General features: G+C 39.6%; 1 protein-coding gene across 5 annotated transcripts in view; it reads left to right on the forward strand.

Annotated features, from left to right (window-relative positions):
• CDON (cell adhesion associated, oncogene regulated) overlaps nucleotides 1–21,279 on the forward strand; it is a 102,952-nt gene that overhangs the window by 66,139 nt on the left and 15,534 nt on the right. For all 5 annotated transcript variants that reach the window (XR_014066937.1, XM_081535043.1, XM_081535044.1 and 2 more), the window contains 4 exons: nucleotides 1,880–2,002; nucleotides 5,924–6,145; nucleotides 8,163–8,413; nucleotides 11,601–11,680. Coding sequence is in view for 4 of the 5 variants with exons in the window: in XM_081535043.1 (XP_081391169.1) it covers nucleotides 1,880–2,002; nucleotides 5,924–6,145; nucleotides 8,163–8,413; nucleotides 11,601–11,680 (676 nt within the window). In the remaining variant the exon portion in view is untranslated. The remainder of the gene's footprint in view (nucleotides 1–1,879; nucleotides 2,003–5,923; nucleotides 6,146–8,162; nucleotides 8,414–11,600; nucleotides 11,681–21,279) is intronic.

Genomic DNA, 21,279 nt, shown 5'->3' on the forward strand with positions numbered 1-21,279 from the left:
AATTAAATTAAGTTCCAAGTAAATTAGAGTATGTCATCCCGATCTTTACGCCTGTGCTTTCATTTTTTACCTTTTCTAAACCATTCTTGGTGAAAAAAACTGCCTGCTGAGCAAACAGCATGCTGGTTGGTTGATTATAAACCTGGTAGTACCCTTAGGTGTCTTATTCGTCAATGACCTGTAAAACCTATCTGGTGATATTTCCTATAATTGGAATAATTTCAGTAACAATGGGATATTATTCTAACAAGATGTGTATTACTTCATTTTCTCTTACTAATAACTTATCAGAAGCTTAGTTTAATTCCATTTTTACTAGTGCTACGAAAGGAAAACTTCAAATCTAGTGTAATAATTATTCAAGTGAATGTTGGTAAGTGAGTGGGGGGGCTGGGCCAGGAAAGACCTAAAGATAGAGAAAAAAGTAGAAGTCTTTTAGCAAAGTTTTTGGAATTTAAAAATAGATCTGTTCCCATCTCAAGTAGATTTTGAGTCAAGTTCCTTTTAGGATCCTCTTTATGCTTATAAATGGGGCCTAGAATTCCCCACTTGTGAGTTTTTCATAGTCCTTCAATCCTAAAATAAGCAGATTCTCTTCCTTATAAAGTATGGGACTTGTAAAATATGAATGAGGGGCTTTGTGTTGGTGGCCTGGAAAGGGGTATGCTTCCGGGTTGAGATGTTTTTGTCTGTGCTGAGTCAGGAAGAATCCTGGAGCCATTGGTTCTGTCAGCCAAGTCGATCTGACTTGTGTGCATGATTTTGTTTCATTTATTTTTTTTTCTTCTCTCTCTTTAATTGACTCTTAAATCAGTTGGTGGTATAGTTGAGTTTCTAAGAAACAGTGAAAACAGTTTGAAGAGGTATTTTCTAAGAAGGATTAAAGGTGCTTGAAGAGTTCATGGAGTCTAGCAGACGTGTCCCTGTTTATTAAAGTTTGTCAAGGTCCACGGAAGTAAAAACAGAGAGTGATTTATATTGAAGTTGCTCAGTTTAGAAGTGTTTCTAAATGAAATGCTGGCTGTGTGCCACGGATCACAGCTTCATTCTTTACTTGTGTGGCTTGGAGACCCTGATTCAAAAGAAAGGAAATGGTGAGAGCAGTAGCCAAGAGATTCCCATGGTAGATTTTGCTTTTTGAGCATTCATTTGTATGTTGGAGGACTTCCCTGATGGCTCAGGGGTAAAGAATCTTCCTGCAATGCAGGAGACACAGAGACATGGGTTCCACGCCTAGGTCAGAAAGATCCCCTGGAGAAAGAAATGACAACCCACTCCAGTATTCTTGCCTGGAGAATTCCATGGACCCAGGAGCCTGGCAGGCTACAGTCCATGGGGTCACAAAAAGTCAGACATGACTGAGCACACACACACACATTGTGTCCCATTAGAGTGGAACTGAGCGTTTTGCTGAGGTCTATCTTGTAATGGCCACTTGTTCTGGGTAAGACATTGTTTTCTGTCCTCGTACATGGCATTGCTTTCTGGTGGATGAACAGAGTGGGTTGACTTGCTCGCTGAAGTATGGGATCAAAGGACCTGAGGGTTTTCTTTTAACTTATGCATAAAATTAATATGTATTTTATGGAAGACTTACTACTAATTACTTGTAATGAAACAAAGTCCGAATCCCCACAGACAGGTTTAGCTTTAATTCAATTTCTCTCTTCTCTTTACCATTTCTTTTCATACCATGCTATAGAAATGCTGTTCATCTGTCATGTATTGCTAAAAGTATAAGGACATTTTTATTACTCAAACTGACTGGATGGTGATGGCTCTTGCTCCAACCTCATTTTGAAATTACTAAATAATTTTATTGACTCTGTTGTTTAGGTTGTGGGGTATTTAAAGCTTATCTTCTATTTTTCCTTTCTAGGTTCAAAGCAGTGGCATATGATCGGCCACCTGCAGCCAGAAACCTCCTATGATATTAAAATGCAATGCTTCAATGAAGGAGGAGAGAGCGAGTTCAGTAACGTGATGATCTGTGAAACGAAAGGTAGGGGAGGGGTGAGAATTAGTGGTTTTTCGCTGGACAGAGCTAGGATTCTGAACTCTGGATTCCTTCTGACTATCGATGTGTTTCCAAAGATACTTTGGACTGTTTTCTAGGTACATCCACTTAGACTGTCTCAACAGTCTAGCCTTATGTTAGCTAGAGCAGCGGTCCCCAACTTTATTGGCACGAGGTGCTGATTTTATGGAAGACAGTTTCCCACGGACCAGGGAGGTGGGCAGGTGGTTTGGAATGATTCAAGTGCATTACATCTATTGTGCACTTTATTTCTATTATTATTACATCAGTTCCACCTCAGATCATCAGGCATTAGATCCTGGAGGTTAAGGACCCCTGGGCTAGAAAACTTGCCTTAAAAGTAGTTTAGATAAGTATTCATTGTAAATTACTGCGTGCCTCTGGGTAGGTAACTTCCCCTTTTTTTTTTGGTCCTCCATGAAGGAATAGAAATATTTGCTGACTAATTTCTGAGATTGCTGAGAAATTAGAAATGCTACCCCAAAAAAGTTAAAGAGAAGGCGCTACCTATGTTTAAAGTGGTTTTTGAATGACGGATATGTATACTGCCTACTTGTTCAGTTAAGTGTAGTAGTTAAGTTCAGAATTAGTCAGTCGATAATTCTAAAGTAAGATTCTCAACTGCCTGCAGACATAGATTAGCTGTAAAATACTACAATTGTTGAAAACAGAAGATACCACACTTTAGTAACAGAAGCAGCCAAAGTGGAAACTGAGGCTCAGAAAGGTTGAATTCATATGCCAAGACTCAGCTTCATCATTTAATTCTGAATCATGTGTCTTTCTGTTTCAAAACCCACGTGTTAAATTCACATTTAAATGTTTATACACACAGACCTGTAGACTAACCTTGAATTTCATTTGTTTAGTATCTATTTGAGTACCTTTTTGTACTGGACACTGTAACATACTAATGAACATTTCTTACTTACCTCCAGATGCTGTGAAACTCAGAACAAAATTACATAAAAATGAAATTTCTTATCTCTGCTCCCAAGACATTTAAGAATCTAGCCAGGCAGAACATAAAACACAGACAACAATGTAATAACTGTATTGTTTTTAATAGTCTTATAGTATACATCATTAATTGACTTTGCTGGGGAATCAAAGGTTCCAGTTATAGACTTTCAGATCAGAGAAAAACAAAAACCTTCTTTAAAATGTTAATTGGAACTTCCCTGGTGGTCCAGAGTTTAAAATTTTGCCTTACAATGCAGGGGGTACAGGTTTGATCCCTGGTCAGGGAGCTAACATCCCACATACCTCGTGGCCAAAAAAACTGAAGCAATATAAAACAGAAGCAATATTGTAACAAATTCAAGAAGGACTTTAAAAAATGGCCCACATAAAATGAAAAATCTAAAAAACTAAAATTTGAACTATTCATGCTGAATGACTTTCTAAAATGTATTACACAATCCCCAGCCTGTTTAAGTAGAACATTGGATGCATGAGTTCACCTTTCTAAAGAAATGACTCAAGGTTCTTATTGTGAACAGCGATTATCTTATCTTAGTAATTCAGTATAGTTTTCTCGGGAATGACACAGTGTTGGAGGCCAGCCACTTCCCCTCACCATTAATGATTGTAGACTATCGTGATTTTTGTTTAGTTCTCTGCTTTCTCTTTTTGTTTTGCCCCTTACCTTGCTCATGTTATGCTCCTGGCTCTTTCTTCTTATTCACATCTCTGGGACCGTCTCACCCACTGCAAAAGTTTTTAAGTTCAGTGAGAGGTTGGCAACTGCTCATCAAGCTTGGTGGAATTATGAATAAATTCAGAGTAAACGAAGAGTGAATAAACCTGAAGGACTTCCCTATGAGTAATTATGGTCTTTCATGTACAATCTGTAACATCCATTTTGCCTCAGAAACTTGTTTGTTGTCTTAGGAATTGGCAGGGGCCTTAGAATTGTATAATCCAACATACCACCCAAAGTAGAAATTTCCTTTAGAGTCTTTGCCAGGTATTCTTCTAGCTTTCAGTGATGCAGAGCTCTTTCCTTTGAAAGGCAGCCTCTCCTTAACTGATTTCCAGCCCTGTTCTGTAGAGCTGAAGTTGCTAGAAAATGGAACCCCAATAAAATATTTGTGGAAGTAGGTTTTTTTAAAGATCACTCGGCTCCTGTAAGTAGTTAGGAACCATAACAAGAAATACAGAATAATAACTAGTGACAGTAACACAATTGATTGGCATTGCCACATGCCAGGCTGTAAGCTGAGAGCTTTTTTACATGGATTAACTCATTTATTCTTTTATGATTTTATTTATTTATTCTAATTTTTTAAAAAGTTTTGGCTGCTTTGGGTCTTCCTTGCGGTGTGAAGTCTTTCTCTAATTGCGGTGTGTGAGGGCATCTCTTGTTGTGGCACATGGGGTTCTCAGTGTGGTGCAGGGGCTTCTCTTTCTTGTGTGGTACACAGGCCCTAGAACACACAGGCTCAGTAGTTGTGGTGCATGGGCTCTCTAGTTGTGCCATAGACCCTACAGCACGTGGACTTCTCTAGTTGCGTCTCGAGGGCTCTAGTTGTGGCCTGCAGGCTTAGTTGCCCCATGGCATGTGGGATCTTAATTCTCAGCTGTTTAGTCGCTGAGTTGTGTCCAACTCTTTGTGACCCCATGGACTGCAGCACACCAGGTTTCCCTGGCCTCCACTATCTCCTGGTGTTTGCTCAGATTCATATCCATTGAGTTGCTGATGCCATCCAACCATCTCATCCTCTATCGCCCCCTTCTCCACCTGCCCTCAATCTTTCCCAGCATCAGGGTCTTTTCCAATGAGTTGGCTCTTTGCATCAGGTGGCTGAAGTATTGGAGCTTCAGCATCAGTCCTTCCAATGAATATTCAGGGTTGATAGCCTTTAGGATTGACTGGTTTGATCACCTTGTTGTCCAAGGGACTCTCAGCCGTCTTCTCCAGTACTTCAATTTCAAAGCATCAGTTCTTTGGTGCCCAACCTTTTTTATGGTCCAGCTCTCACCAGAGATCAAACCCACATCCTCTAATTGGAAATTAGATTCTTAACCAATGAGCCACCAGGGAAGTTCCCTTATTTACTCTTCATTACAACCTTATGATGGAGCTGTTATTATTATGTCTAGTTAACACATGCAGAAACTGGTTCATGGAAGTCCCAGTCATATGGCTAAGGGTAAATGGTCGAACAGGATAGAGACCTGGACAGTCTGGTTCTAGAGACCAGGCCACCAACCACTGTGCTGCCTGCTGCTTCTCTATAACGTAGAGCATTAAGAGCATGTTATCTGGGGACAGAGAAAGTGGGGTTTATGTGCCACCTGTTATTAGCTTTTGCTCTTGCCATTATCCAGAATACTAGTGAGTTAGGTAAAAGGACTGTGTTTACGTAGACCTCAAGAGTTCTTGGTTTTGGAATGTGTAATATTATGTGTGAAGTTTTTGGAACTGTATATAATTGTTCTGGTAGTTCAAAGTCATGTCTTTTAATGTGATTTCCAGGCAAAAGGCATAAAATATGTGATCGTGAGTCTCATTCAGCTCAAAGTGTGTCAGACAGGAGTTTTTGTCCCATCTGTAGGTTAAAATATTTGTATTTCAATTCTTTGGGAGTCTTCTGCCAGTACAATTGAGCAGATCATCATCGTATAGCAGTTTGGGTTAGACCGAGTGCATCTGTGTCTCTGATCTGATGATTTCTCTAGAATTTGTGGCCTAAAACCTTGGCACATTAGACTTTTAAACTTTGGAGCCCTCTTTGTGACTCATTGGTGGTCAGATCATCTCAGTCACAAGTGTAAACAGACTGGCTCGCATTCCTAACCAGACCTCCTTCGGAGAGTAAACCGTTTCATAGAGACTGTCTTCACCCTGACATCATGTTTTCCTTTCTATTTTTCAACTAGTGAAACGGGTCCCTGGAGCTTCTGAGTATCCTATCAAAGACTTGAGCACCCCTCCAAATTCCTCGGGGAGTGGAGGGAACGTGGGCCCTGCCACCAGCCCCACCAGAAGCAGCGACATGCTGTACCTGATTGTCGGCTGTGTGCTGGGTGTGATGGTGCTCATCCTCATGGCTTTCATTGCCATGTGCCTGTGGAAGAACCGCCAGCAGAACACCATACAGAGTAAGTCCTTCATCAGTGTCTCCTTCTCTTTTTTCTAAAGATGGGTAGAAAAATATTGTCAGAATAAATATTGATTTCTAACACATTTGTGCATGAGTGTTGTGGGTTAGAACACATCAGATGCTCTTCATTCAGTGGAGATGACTTTAAGATGGTGCTAGCTGTCAGCCAAAATAAGTGGAGCATCAAATTAAATTGCCCAGGAGAAATAAACAGCAAAGCCCAAACTAAGCAGGTCTCTAAATAAATAGCTGACTCAGTGCTAGGAAACTCTGGTTGTGTCAGACCACCAAAGAGGCTGAGGACTCGAAGCGTGGAGCTCTGGAATTGCTGCAGGAACCCCTCCATACTACTCCAGATCTTGTCAACAAGGAATGAAAAAGGCATGATGGAAAGGAAGCTAGTAAAAACTGTTTAAGTTACTGTCCTGGGATGACACAGATGAAGACACCACGCTCCTGATTCAGTACTTCATGTACCAAAACAGCTCCAGAGTGATGTCCCACCCCCCTAGATGTGTCCAGGAACGCTGGAGCTGTCAGTGATGGTGCTGTAGTAAAACATGTAAACTAGAACCCTCTTCCCTTTTCTTTCCTCTTTTTTCATCCCCCACCTTCTTACTGTTCCTCTTCCCCCCGCTACTATAAAAGAGGACAGTCATATCACTCAGAGGCTTTAGTCTCTGCTAGAAGGAAGTATTTCAGTTTCCTCTTTGGCCCCAGAGTAAAGAGATGAAACAAAAGCAAAGACCCCAGCAGTGATAAGCGCTCAGCAGCCCTTAGCTGGTTCCTGCCTGTAGTCCCTTTTTAGTGAACAGCTCAGGGGGGGGAAAGTGATGTATTTTCATCACCTTGTTGCATTCCAGGAGATAGGCAGGGTGAGAAGTGGTGGAGATGGTGATGGTAGTGCCAAGCCAGAAGAGCTGGCCATCTTTTGGGTCTTTTTCTAAATGGTTCTGTTGTCATTGACTTTGATTGTGTGAGAGTGCGCTAAATCACTAAGAGTACCAATCTGCTTGTCTGAGCAAGATTAATCTGGCTAAAGTTACTTTGCTTTGTGACTTGATAATATGTTAAAAGATGGGAAATGGTAATGTTCACTGATGGAAATGTTCGTTCAGTCATTCATTCAGAAGATAGTCATTGTGGCTGTTAACTTGTGTGCCCCACACTGTGGTGGACAGCGCAGGTATCATGCCCTCTTCATATAGTTTAGTGGAGAAGAGAAGTGCTGACAATAACACACCTGTGCTGTTAACACACCTGTCAGAGGAGGAGGGCCAGCTACTCCAGTCTTGGAACTCTCCTCCAGTACCTTTGAAGAGCTGATCAAAACTGACAACAAATCCTTTGCAGTTTAGATAATATACATTCTAAAGAGCATTTCACGTTTTCTAAATATATCTGGTAGGTGTGCTTCTGGAAATCAGATATTTGAGGCAGCTATAGAAATACTTTTAATGTAAGGAAAGGGAATAATTAGCCTTTCATGCCCCACAATTTCCAACTTGGTTGTAATAACCAAGGACCTGTATGAATAGTGAATGTTTCCCCAATCCCATCCTTTTACTTAAGTGGTGTTTATTGCTTTTTGAAATATTCTACCTAAAGTTAGCCTTTTGCTGGTGTTCTATACAATTTCTTTCAGCACTTTGAAGCATCGGGGAATTTAAACACATTTTCTTAGTATTGCCAGTACGTTGATAGTTGCAACTTGCACAATTTGTTCATTCTCTTTTGAGTAATTTCTCTGGTTGATTTCTCTTCCCATAAAAAGAGTCATAATTAACTCACAGTTCCTGGCTGCCTCCACACCATTAAGGAAATAACGGTAATAACTTGATTAAAGCATATCTCACAAAGAAGCTATAAGTGAACACTTTTTAAGAGTGTATTTTAGTACAGTTGTATTTTATTCAGGATTTAATTAATAAAACTTCCCAAACAAGAAGAATTGTCTCTTTCAGTCCCTTACCCTTTCTGTTTGTTTGTTTGCTTTTTTTGTTCTCTCTCAACAGAATACGACCCACCAGGCTATCTCTACCAAGGGTCAGATGTCAATGGGCAGATGGTGGAATACACCACTCTGCCCGGCACAAACCGGATAAATGGAAGTGTTCATGGAAGCTTCAGCAATGGCTGCTCACATCTGCACCATAAAGTCCCCAATGGGATCAGCGGGAGCTTAAATGGAGGGCTCTACTCCGGGCACGTGAGCTCTCTAACCAGAACACGTGTGGATTTTGAACATCCTCGTCATCTAGTGAATGTAAGAGGCCTATTTATAAATAAAAGCCTCCCTGTGCCCCACGATGTCAGGGTACAAGAACATGGTCAGCACACGTGCTTTCCCCAATAAAGAAACCTCACAGGTTCACTGGTGTAGCTTGTGTCACCGGCAGCCCCTTGATCCAGTCATCTTTGGAAGCTTTCTGTTATCAAGCAGTAGTTGTATTCATCAATCTGAATTATATCTAGAATTATTTAGCACCGAAAGTGCAGGGCCAATTGTAAACAGACTGGAAGTTATTCTTGAGATGAAGCGGAAATACTATTGGCCATGGACCAAGCCACATAGTTTAAATTTGATTTATTTAGAGCAAAGTCTAAAAGCTTATACACTTAGAGGAGTCAGGCAGATCCTGAAATTGAGTGAAACAAGTTGGGGATGAGACGGAAGTAGTGGAAGTATGGGAGAGCCATGTAGAAGCACCCCTGGGGGGCTTCCCTGGTGGCTCAATGGTAAAGAATCACCCTGCCAATGCAGGAGACACAGGTTCGATCCCTGATCTGGGAAGATCCACATGCTGCAGAGCAACTAAGCCCACGTGCCACAACTGTTGAACCTGTGCTCCAGAGCCTGGGAGCCGCAACTACTGAAGCCCACACGGCCTAGAGCCCATGCTCTGCACAAGAGAAGCCACCACAATGAAAGCCCACATACCACAACTAGAGAGTAGCCCCTGCTCACTGCAACTAGAGAAAAGCCCTTGTAGCAAGACCCAGCACAGCCAAAAAATAAATAGATAAAATTTTTTAAAAAAAAGAAGAAAGAAGCAGCCCAGGTTTAGCACCTGTTGTCCACACACCCTGTGTGGCTAGGTCTTCTGAGTTTTCACATCTGTAAATCCAGGTGAAGTCTAGATTTTTTACATGTTGGCAACTAATTCCACTTTTAGAAAAAAGCATTGCATGGGCCATACACAGCATGGCTGTGTGCCACCGGATTGTCACTTCTGACCTCCTGTGAGGGTTCCTTGATTTGTTTTGCCCCACGTGTGTTTTGCGGTTGCCTGTAAGATTTTTATATTTTATAAGATTAGTGTTCTCTTGCCACAAGGAGTGATAAACCTTTAGAACTACTTTATTTCAGTGCAGTGCGAGAGACCCAGGCTCGATCCCTGGGCTGGGAAGATCCCTTGGAGAAGGGAATGGCAACCCACTCCAGTATTCTCGCCTGGAGAATCCCATGGACAGAGGAGCCTGGCAGGCTACAGTCCATGGGGTCGCAAAGAGTCTGACACGACTGAGCGACCAACACTTTCACTTTCAACTAGCTGATGTACTTTCATTTTTGAAATGGGAATAGAATGACTAGTGTATTTTATATTTATACTGGTTTAAGAGATTGCACCAGGAAGCTTGATTTATTACATTGTTTGCATAGTCAACCGCTTTATTTTCAATCACATAAATAACATGTTTAGTTGATCAAATTAAACACTCATTTACATTTTTGTCATTGTTTCAATTACAGATAAATTTGCCATAACCTACAGTGTGCTAGAAATGAAGAAGTTTATACAGATTTATTTAAAAATCTTAAACCATAGTAAAGATTTATTAAAATCTTACCTTTGGAGACCAAAACTATAATACATATTTGTATCTTAAAGCTAGAAATCTAATGACTTTCCTGTGACCTAGCTTTACTATGTTGTAGAAAAAATATTTAATTTGCTTTAGTGCATCATTACCAAAAGTGAATAATGATTTCATTATTTTGTATGGAAAGACATGGCTTATATTCAGACTTTCTAAACTTTTTTTTTGTCACCATTCCTAGTCCAAACTACTAACATTGTCCAAGAAACTGAAGGAGAGAGCATTACTGTTTGAATAGCACATGCTGTTTCCATAAGAAGAAAAAAATAAGTCTAATGTTTGCTTTAGTATTTGAACACAGTACTTTGTGTTTTTTGAACAATGAGTTGCTATTTAAATAATAGCTGCCCCAGTAAGTGTGCAGTTTTAGATGTTATCCTCTGTGATCTTAGCTCATTCATTTTCTTACTCTTCTGGATATGTGGAAATAAGGACATTTTTTAAATGCTTTTGATCATAAAATGATTGAATTAACTTTAATATGTTTAGTGAGTCCAATAAATACACTATCCTGTAGGTTCTTAACTTCAGTTTTTTCTAAAGCTTTGGAGTTTATCCTCCTGGACTGAATATAGCATAGGAATATTCTTTCTCTCAATGTTTTCTCAAAAGCTCCTGTTGCTAGTTGGATCAGGAATGTTGCAAGAAATTTTCAGTACTTTTGGTTTGCTTAGATTCTGGCTGTTGTTATGAGATGAATGGAAATGGAAAGTATTCTGGAAAAAACAATTGCCTGAACTTTTCCTAACCTTGAGGGCCTGTTCTGGGCTTGGGGAGCAGTGTAACAGCCTCCTCCGCCCTTATCAAATTCAGCTCTGCTGTTTTGCTTCTGAAAGCAGAATTTTTACTCTGACCATAAGGCTGATTCAAGTCTTAATCCGTTTTGAAGAACTCTTGCCATTGTATATGTCAAGTGAACATTTTACAGTGAGGTATGTGTTAATCTGGGCATTTTTCTTAATTGCTGGGCAGTTTCCGCCAAAAGCAACAGCACAATATTAATACTCCCCTCCAAGTCATCGCTGGCTGAGAATCTACTCCATCTGGAAAAATATAACATGTTTTAAGACTTCGTGGAGTCAAGTGAACAAACCTAATCGAAATAATTACAGGAAAATGAAGATGGGTGTATCTTGTGACATCATTCAAACAGATTTCCACCCTGTTTCTTCAGCTAGCATCCCATAAAAATTTTCCATGACTGCTAGGAAAGTAAAAGTGAATAGGAGGTTATAACGTATAGTGTATTTTGGGCCCATTAGATTTGAAACACTGAAGGGAAATGACTAAACTTCTCCCTTCGTTTATTTCCCTCTTTCCAGTACAAACATATGTGCAAAAACCCATGGTAGTTGAGTCTGGGGAGAACAGCTTTAGTATTGTGCAAAACTCCTGTGTGAATATAGGTAAATAGTGATAAACATAACACAGCTCAAGGAGATGGTTAAAATATACCACATAACCATTTATTGTTGGTGTGGCTTTATTTAGCATTTGAGATGATCTGATTACTAGTCTGTGACACCTTCAGCACTCTTTTTTCTTTTTCCCTCTACTTCCTTCCTGACAAGGGCGGTGGCCTGTACACAGCGGTACCTCCAACTGACCCGATGGAGTGCATCAACTGTCGAAATTGTCGGAACAACAATAGGTATGTTGGTGTGTATTTGCGAATTGTGAATAGGTATATGACTCCATTGGTTATTCTGGGTTCAGCAGAGAAAGCTCTTGCAGTTTTACCTAAGTTATGTATAAATCTCAAGAGTATGAAATCTTCAGTTTAAGGCTGTTACTCAGTTTTTGCCCCAGCTTTACAATTTTTAACACTTCGTGCTTTGGTTTCTTTCGATATATTGACAATATTAAAGGCTTTATTTCTCATTGAGATGCTGTTAGAAGGTTTGATGTTTTTGAAACCTTTAAATCAGTGTCTTTCTCTTTAGATAAACTTTATCTTTTCTCACCTATTCTATTTTCAGTAGAATTTTCTTTTCTATGCTGTATGATACTTTCTACTCTACATTGTAGATGACAGCCTGTTTGAATGTTAGGGGGGAAAAACCCTGTGTGTATGGTAATGTTTTTTTCATGGTAACATTAATGAAATTTTCTTATCAGGTTCAATTTTTTTAAAAAAATCTTAAAACCTTAAGATAATTAAGTAGCACAAGCTTGCTTTCTTTTAATTTCTGTTTTTTTAAATTAAGAATTATATGTGCTCATAATATTTCAAACAAGATAGGAATATGTAGAGTGACATATACATTTAATTTTTGACAGAATAGTCAGAAAGCTTTCATGCTACTTCTTTATATATTAATCCTGAAGGATTATCAGATATTTTGTTGTACTAAAGTTACGTCTGTTGGAAATCTCAGTTCTTTCTTTTACATAATGATGGTGTTTGATTACATGGTCTCAAAAGTCCTTCTCAGCTCTAAAACTCTGCAATTTAGAAATCATATTACAGTTAGTACATAAAATACCTGGAGTATTGGAGTAGAGTTTGGATATTTCATTATTGAAATGGGATTTGACCCATATTTTGAAAATGAATTATGAAATTAAAAGTTGCATCTGGGAGCTATCAAAGCCAGAACTTAAAGAAGGATCCAGTCAGCCATTGAATTAAAAGTACATTGTTTCATCTTGTGTTTTGAGAGTTGCCGAGCAAAAGCAATAAAGCTTCCTAGAGATTTTTTTCATCATTTGCTTAACCCATTTTAGGGTTTCTGTATTACCAAGAGCCATCTGCCTGTTTTGTGTACCAAGATTTGCTTGTTGTATTTTAAAATGCTATATGACCTTAACTAAATTTTAAGATGCTTGTAACAGTAAAGCCACATTTTTGTCCTGAGTTTGTCAAAGGCTTTGTCACAACTTGTTAGGAACATGCTAAAGAATTGGTAAAGATAGTTCATATGCCCGGTAAGTAATCATACGGATTTAATTAAAACACATCCTCTGTGGCTCCTGTGGCCAGCAGCAAATATGATTCAACCCAGACATTAGAATGATGTAGCAAGAGGACCTCAGGTCTAAGAAGAAATCATCATAGGCTTTGCCGCTGATTAAATCTATGCTCTTGGGAAAGTTATGTAATCTCTCTGAGGCTGTTCCTTATCTGAAAAATGGTGAATTGTCCTAGATAGTGTAAAATTGCTCACAGTGTACTCTGATTATAGCTTTTGGTAATTTGCTGCTAATCATCTTTATAATGAAGTATCATATCCTAGTACCAGAAATACATCCCATTTCCTTAAAAGAATTTGAAAAACTTCTGCCATCTTGTGTTCACTGCCATTTTTGTTTGTGTGAGCTTGTGTGTGTGTGTGTGTGATCTTTGGGGTTTTATTATACATGGTTTTCTCCTTTAAGACAATTAATATTTCTACTGAGTTTCAAGTTAGCGACCTCTTGTATTGCATGTTTAGGGTTTTACTCTTATCTGGAAACATAGATGAATTCTCTGCAGCCTTTGAAAGCCAGCTTCAGTTTCTTCCTGGCCCAAATATTCTTCCTACCTCAGAGTCTACCTATTTAGGGAAAACCTTCAGTTTCCTGCCTGGGCTCCGAGGTTAGCCAAGTGGCTCACCTGGCTTCTTGGAACACTTATGTGATTTTGACACAGATTAACATCAGTAAGTACCTATCTTCAACTCTGCAAAATTGGAATCATTAAATGTAAAGGTTTCTGACTCTTTTTAATGTTGTAATTGAAAACAGACATCTTCTCTCAAGATCCTCAAGATGGCAAAATTTGTAATAAGCTTCAAATACTGAGAAGTAGATGATATATCATTTACTCCCCCGAATATGCACAATTTTAGACAGTTTACACTTCTAAAATATTGACATTATTGCTAAGAATAAGCTTGCATTTCCTCATGCCAACTGAAAAGAGTATGCACACAAAAAGAGGCAAAAATTCAGTTCAGATATATGAGGGCTATCAAGGGGGCATTTTAGAGTTTTTGGCTGTTCAGGCAAAATGAACATTTATTGAGTACTAGCCAGGCACTGGAGTTTCCAGGCAGAAGGAATCAAGTCATGGAAGGAGGAAAGATAAAACTTACATGAGGGTAAATAATCTAGTTCAGTGGTTATCAAACTTTAGCATGCTCTAGAATTGCTTGGAGCACTTGTAGAAACCAAATTACGAAGCTCTATTTCTAGAGTTTCTGACTCAGTAGCTCAAGGGTGGGGACTGAGAATTTGCTTTTCTAGTACTCTTGCCTGGAAAATCCCATGGACAGAGGAGCCTGGTAGGCTACAGTCCATGGGGTCGTGAAGAGTCGGACATGACTGAGCGACTTCACTTTCACTTTTCACTTTCATGCATTGGAGAAGGAAATGGCAACCTACTCCTGTGTTCTTGCCTGGAGAATCCCAGGGACGGAGGAGCCTGGTGGGCTGCCGTCTATGGGGTCGCACAGAGTCAGACACGACTGAGCCGACTTAGCAGCAGCAGCAGCAGTGCATTCCAGGGGTGCTGATGTCTCTGTTTGTGGGATCATGCTTTGAGAACCACTGGCATAATTTGGCTGGAGTAGCCAAGTACAGAGTACTTGTGAACCCCTAACTCATTTTATGAGCCTCTAAAGAATCCCCCTGCATTGCAGGAGACCTGGGTTCGATCTCTGGGTTGGGAAGATCCCCTGGTGGAGGGCACAGCAACCCACTCCAGTATTCTTGCCTGGAGAATCCCCATGGACAAAGGAGCCTGGTGGGCTACAGTCCACGGTGGGGTCACAAAGAGTCGGACACGACTGAACAGCTAAGCACATGCTCCACATCAGGGGCTGAAATTCAACCTCTCAATAAAGTACAGTACTGGTGATCAATCATGTCTGACCCTTTGCAACCCCATGGACTGTAGCCAGCCAGGTTCCTCTGTCCATGGAATTTTTCAGGCTGGAGTGAGTTGCCATTTCCTCCTCCAGGGATCAAACCTGCATCTCCTGCGTCTCCTGAATTAGCAGGCGGATTCTTTGCCATTAAGCCACCTGGGAAGCCCATAGCAGGTCATAAAACTGGAAAACCGGACGGAGTTTATATCATGGATGATCCTTACTGTCAGGGTTTAGTAGTTCATTTAATCAACATTTATTGAGTGCCCACCACGTACTATGCCTCCCTCCAGAGAGCCAACAGTTAATAAGAGGAATTCACAGACAGAGCTTGAAGTATGGTGAGTAGAGTTTGAAGAAGCACGTTGAATCTCATCATATTATATTTAAGGAATAGGAAAAGTCCCTATTGTTTTTGTAATATAAAATATAGGAGAGATATGAGATTTTTGCCTTAATCAAAAAGGGGGGGACATGGGTTAAATGTTGAGACACACTGGGCTTAGTGACATCATTATTCTTTTGAAGATGTTTGAGAAAGGGAACCAGCTATGCAGAGATGTATTTAGGCTGGTTAATGGTGGTAGGATTGGAGGGAAGAGACCAGTGTGATGACTTGTGACGAAGGCCTTAGCTTCATGAAAGGAATGAGGCTAGAAAGGGAGAACTGAGTTAGATTCTAGAGTTAGAATTTTGGGGACTTGGCCATTGAGTGGAATGCACTGATAGGAATCTAGAAAAAGGTTCAAATGAATAGAGAGTTTCAAATGTGAATGGCCTGGTAGTCACCATGGTGATAGTCATAGAAACATGAAACTTAATGAAATGATATATTGAGGGAAGGTGATGATACTGGTTGGATGTTTTTAGAGTTTCAAGTGACAGTTAAACATCTAAGTCAAGCAGACAGATGAAAATGCTGGTCTTGGGTTCAGGGAGAAGGTTGGGACAATGATCTCTATATTTACGAGTCATTTGTATCAAAGTAATAGAACTTAAAGATGGGTTGGATGTTTTGAAGTTCTCTACCTGCATGTAAAAGTTGACCATTTTAAAGATATTTGGTGGTGGTGGGGGATTTTTGTTTTATCAATAAGACATTTATTTGGAAATGCATAAGTATGTGTATATGTATACACACATATATACAGAAATTGCTATTTTTGTAGGATAAAAATGTTTGAATATCACCAATTCCATATTGCCTAATAAAACAAAGTTTGAAAGAAAAACAAATTTAAAAATAAGTGGGAATACTAATGGAGACAGTAACCTTGGCTGATTGATTATTTTTATATGTTTAATTTTTAAAGGCTTTTATTTCTTAAGTATTTAAAGTAATTAGACATCCTTTTTGTAATCCTCTTGTATTGTTATTATTTTTTTGCTTACTGCTTTGATATATTTTCAAAGAGATGAGGCAAGGGGTGTGATTAAATCAGGAGAGCGAAGATTAAAGAGGATTCAATCATTCATCATTCACTCAACAGACATTTTTTGAAAGTCTTTTGTGGACCAGTTGCCAAGCTAGGTCCCAAGGCTACAGTTGTGAACAAAACGGGCATTGTCCTTGCCTTCACTGAGCTTATAATTTGATGGGTAGACACATCTTTTTTCAAAATGGCATAAATAAATCATAAAAATGAATAAATAATTCAAACTGGGTGCTTTAAAGACAATATAAAGAATGCATTAGAAAGGAAAGACTTCACTAAGCAAATGACACTTTACGTGAAGAATTTGTAAAATTAGGTCAAAGAGAATGGGGATAGTTTAAAGCTTTCCAGGCAAAGGCAAGGTACTATTTATGCAAAACCTTTAAAGCAGAATACTGAAATCCTGGGACTTTCCTGGTGGTCCAGTGATTAAGACTGCACTCCCAATGCAGGGGGCCCCGGTTCAATCCCTGGTCAGGGAACTAGATCCCACATGCCATACTAGAAGATCCCGTGTGCCCCAATTGAGACCCAGCACAGTCAAATAAATAAATACTTTTCAAAACAAATAAATAAGTAAATAAAAAGGGACTGCCCTGGTGGACCGATGGTTAAGACTTCATCTTCCAATGCAGGGAGTGAGGGGCGTGGGTTTGATCCCTGGGTGGGTAGCTAGGATCCCACATGCCTCATGGCCATAAAACCAAAACATAAGACAGAAGCAATATTGCAACAAATTCAATAAAGACTTTAAAAATGATCCACATCAAAAAAAAAAAAATCTTAAAATCATTGGTAGCAGATACTATAAGCTATAAAAAGAATGCTGGAATTCTTGTAGAATCAAAGAAAGCTAATGTGGCAGGAATGTAGTAAGAGAAAGGGTCAGAGGTAGATGAGTGAATTAAGACCATATGGAGCTACAGTGAGTCAGCGAAAGCTAGCATGATAGAGCATTCTGGAGGATAGAGTTTGGAGACTCCGTTGGATGGCACAAGAAAGGATACAGGGGATCAGTTGGATGGCTGTGGCAGTGGTCCAGATGAGAAATAGTGCACTAAGATAGCTATAGTAGATGCGAGACAGGTAGGTGGTTTGGAGAGATTTAGAAGGTGCAATTTTTTTAAAAGCTACGAGTAACTGTTTGAGGAGGCCTGCAGAGGGGAAGATGTCAAGGATGGCGTCCAGGTAATTGGACAAGGAAACCCTGCAGGAATGAGCTTACTCCTGTCCACCCCTCACATACCTGGGAGTCATCCCCTTCAACCCCACCTTGACTCAGGGCAGGTCTCTGCAGGTTACTGATGAGTGAAGAATTGACGAAGGCCTTTCCCCTTGGAATCTACCTGCCCTGTATCTTGCCACCCTAGCTTTTTTTTTCTTTCCTGCCTTTTTAGATTTAAAGTCGAATGTATTTCTTGGAGTGGCCTTTTAAAAAGCAAATCATTGCCAACCTTAAGGTCCTTTTATCATCTTTCTATTTCAGTAGTAGAAAACTTTGCTCTTCTTGTCCAAACTGGCATATTGACGTGAAAATTTGAGAACAGGTCAAAGGGGAGTGGACTCAACGGATATGCGTTTGAGCAAACTCTGGGAGATAGTGAAGGACTGGGAAGCCTGGCCTGTTGCACTCCATGGGGTCACACAGAGTTGGACACAACGTGGTGACCAAACAACAGCAAAAGGGGAGTGCACACTCTAGCAATCTAGAGTTTTATTTGCTTCTGGGGTTTTTGTAGCATTTGTAGAGGACTGCCTGCCTCACTGCATTCAGTCCATTTGTACACTTTTCAGGTTTAAGAGTTGCGTGTAACGACTTGCTAGGAACAGCTGGAAAGAAACATATTTAATGTAGCTTTGGGGGAGACAGCCCCCTGCATGAAAGACTCAGTTGAGAAATCCTTGTGCATTGCAAGAGTTAAACAGATTTTAATCAAATAAATCAATAGCTTTCTACCCTTCTCTCTTCAATTCAGAAAACAGTAGTGCAGTTCTGGATATGTCATTAAATGGGGTTTGTCAGTTGCTTGGCTAGTTTAATGGGAAGGGATTGACATTAAGTCTGCTCTGTTTACCATCAGTCTTGATAATTTGTAAGAGAGGACACTGATGAAATTCACAGATGAATGAACTAAGAGGTCCCATCAGGAAGGAACAAAAATTAACTTTAAGTGTCCTAGAGAGATTGGAAATGGGCAGGAAGTTGCCAAGTAAAAATCAACTTGGAAAAATGTATATAATCCATCTGGGGAAAAAAGTATGAGCTGTACATGGCTGGTGGTCAAGAGGAGAAATGAAACTATTGGGAATAGTGCTTTAGAAAACAGATATTATAAATGACCTCCAAATTTTTATGGAATGATCACCTTAAAAGTCTGGGTATTGTTGGGTTTGAAGGTACTCCTTCACCAACTCGAAACCTTCCACTGAAACCAGATATACTCAGATAAACATAAGTGTGTAGAGATGAATATGAAAACATTCCATTATAATAGTAGATCTTTTAGGTGGAGGGTTTGGTTTACCCAATTGGTTTGTGAAATATGAAAACAACTGCTTATCTAAAAGACAATTAGACTCTGCTCCAGCAGGTTAATTGGTTATGATTCAACCCATCTCCTATCCCGGACCACTCAGCTACTTCAAAACTAGCCGTAAAACCAAAGGAAGGAAATACACAGAGCCCAAGATTTGGATTCTCTTCCATCTATAGTAATCTCCCTGATTCTCTGAGAAAAATATTCAAAAAACTGGGTCTAATTTCTTTAATTGATCGATACCTTCCTTTTGGGGGAAGTTACTTATATTCTACTTTTGATATGGAGACCTGATCCTGTTGTCAAGGAGTCACGTGGTTACAATAGTGCATGCTTTTGGTCTTTTTTTTTTTTTTTTTTTTATAAATTTATTTATTTTACTTGGGGGCTAATTACTTTACAATATTGTAATAGTTTTTGCCATACATTGACAAGAATCAGCCATGGGTTTACATGTGTTCCCCTTCCCGAACCCCCCACCCACCTCCCTCCCCCTCCCATCCCTCTGGATCATCCCACTGCCCCGGCCCCGAGCCCTTGTCACATGCATCGAACATGGAATGGTGCTCTGTTTCACATATGACAATACACATGTCTCAATGCCATTCTCCCAGAACGGCCCACCCTCACCTTCTCCCTCAGAGTCCATAAAATTGTTCCATGCATCTGTGTCTCTCATTCTGTCCCGCATATAGGGTTATCGTTACCATCTTTCAGATTCCATATATATGCATTAGTATACTGTATTGTTGTTTTTCTTTCTGGCTAACTTCACTCTGTATAATGGGCTCCAGTTTCATCCATCTCAGTAGAACCGGTTCAAATGTATTTTTTTTAATGGCTGAGTAATATTCCATTGTGTATATGTACCACAGCTTCCTTATCCATTCATCTGCTGATGGACATCTAGGTGCTTCCATGTCCTGGCTATTGTAAACAGTGCTGCGATGAACATTGGGGTACACGCGTCTCTTTCAATTCTGGTTTCCTCGGTGTATATGCCCAGCAGTGGGATTGCTGGGTCATATGGCAGTTCTATTCCCAGTTTTTTAAGGAATCTCCACACTGTTCTCCATAGTGGCTGTACTAGTTTGCATTCCCACCAACAGTGTAAGAGGGTTCCCTTTTCTCCACACCCTCTCCAGCATTTATTGCTTGTAGACTTTTGGATAGCAGCCATTCTGACTGGTGTGAAATGATACCTCATTGTGGTTTTGATTTGCATTTCTCTAATAATGAGTGATGTTGAGCATCTTTTCATGTGTTTGTTAGCCATCTGTATGTCTTCTTTGGAGAAATGTCTGTTTAGTTCTTTGGCCCATTTTTTGATTGGGTCATTTATTTTTCGGGAATTCAGCTGCAGAAGTTGCTTGTATATTTTTGAGATTAATTGTTTGTCTGTTGCTTCATTTGCTATTATTTTCTCCCATTCTGAAGGCTGTCTTTTCACCTTGTTTATAGTTTCCTTTGTTGTGCAAAAGCTTTTAATTTTAATTAGGTCCCATTTGTTTATTTTTGCTTTTATTTCCAATATTCTGGGAGGTGGGTCATGGAGGATCCTGCTGTGATTTATGTCGGAGAGTGTTTTGCCTATGTTTTCCTCTAGGAGTTTTATTGTTTCTGGTCTTACGTTTAGATCTTTAATCCATTTTGAGTTTATTTTTGTGTACGGTGTTAGGAAGTGTTCTAGTTTCATTCTTTTACAAGTGGTTGACCAGTTTTCCCAGCACCACTTGTTAAAGAGATTGTCTTTTCTCCATTGTATATTCTGGCCTCCTTTGTCGAAGATAAGGTGTCCATATGTGCGTGGGTTTATCTCTGGGCTTTCTATTTTGTTCCATTGATCTATATTTCTATCTTTGTGCCAGTACCATACTGTCTTGATGACTGTGGCTTTGTAGTAGAGTCTGAAGTCAGGCAGGTTGATTCCTCCAGTTCCATTCTTCTTCCTCAAGATTGCTTTGGCTATTCGAGGTTTCTTATATTTCCATACAAATTGTGAGATGATTTGTTCTAGTTCTGTGAAAAATACCATTGGTAGCTTGATAGGGATTGCATTGAATCTGTAGATTGCTTTGGGTAGAATACTCATTTTCACTATATTAATTCTTCCAATCCATGAACACGGTATATTTCTCCATCTGTTTGTGTCCTCTTTGATTTCTTTCATCAGTGTTTTATAGTTTTCTATATATAAGTCTTTTGTTTCTTTAGGTAGATATATTCCTAAGTATTTTATTCTTTTTGATGCAATGGTGAATGGTATTGTTTCCTTAATTTCTCTTTCTGTTTTCTCATTATTGGAGTATAGGAATGCAAGGGATTTCTGTGTGTTAATTTTATATCCTGCAACTTTACTATATTCATTGATCAACTCTAGTAATTTTCTAGTAGAGTCTTTAGGGTTTTCTATGTAGAGGATCATGT

The sequence above is a fragment of the Giraffa tippelskirchi genome, chromosome 10, assembly GCF_054371585.1.
Source record: "Giraffa tippelskirchi isolate mGirTip1 chromosome 10, T2T-mGirTip1v1.2.pri, whole genome shotgun sequence".
Lineage (NCBI taxonomy): Eukaryota > Metazoa > Chordata > Mammalia > Artiodactyla > Giraffidae > Giraffa > Giraffa tippelskirchi.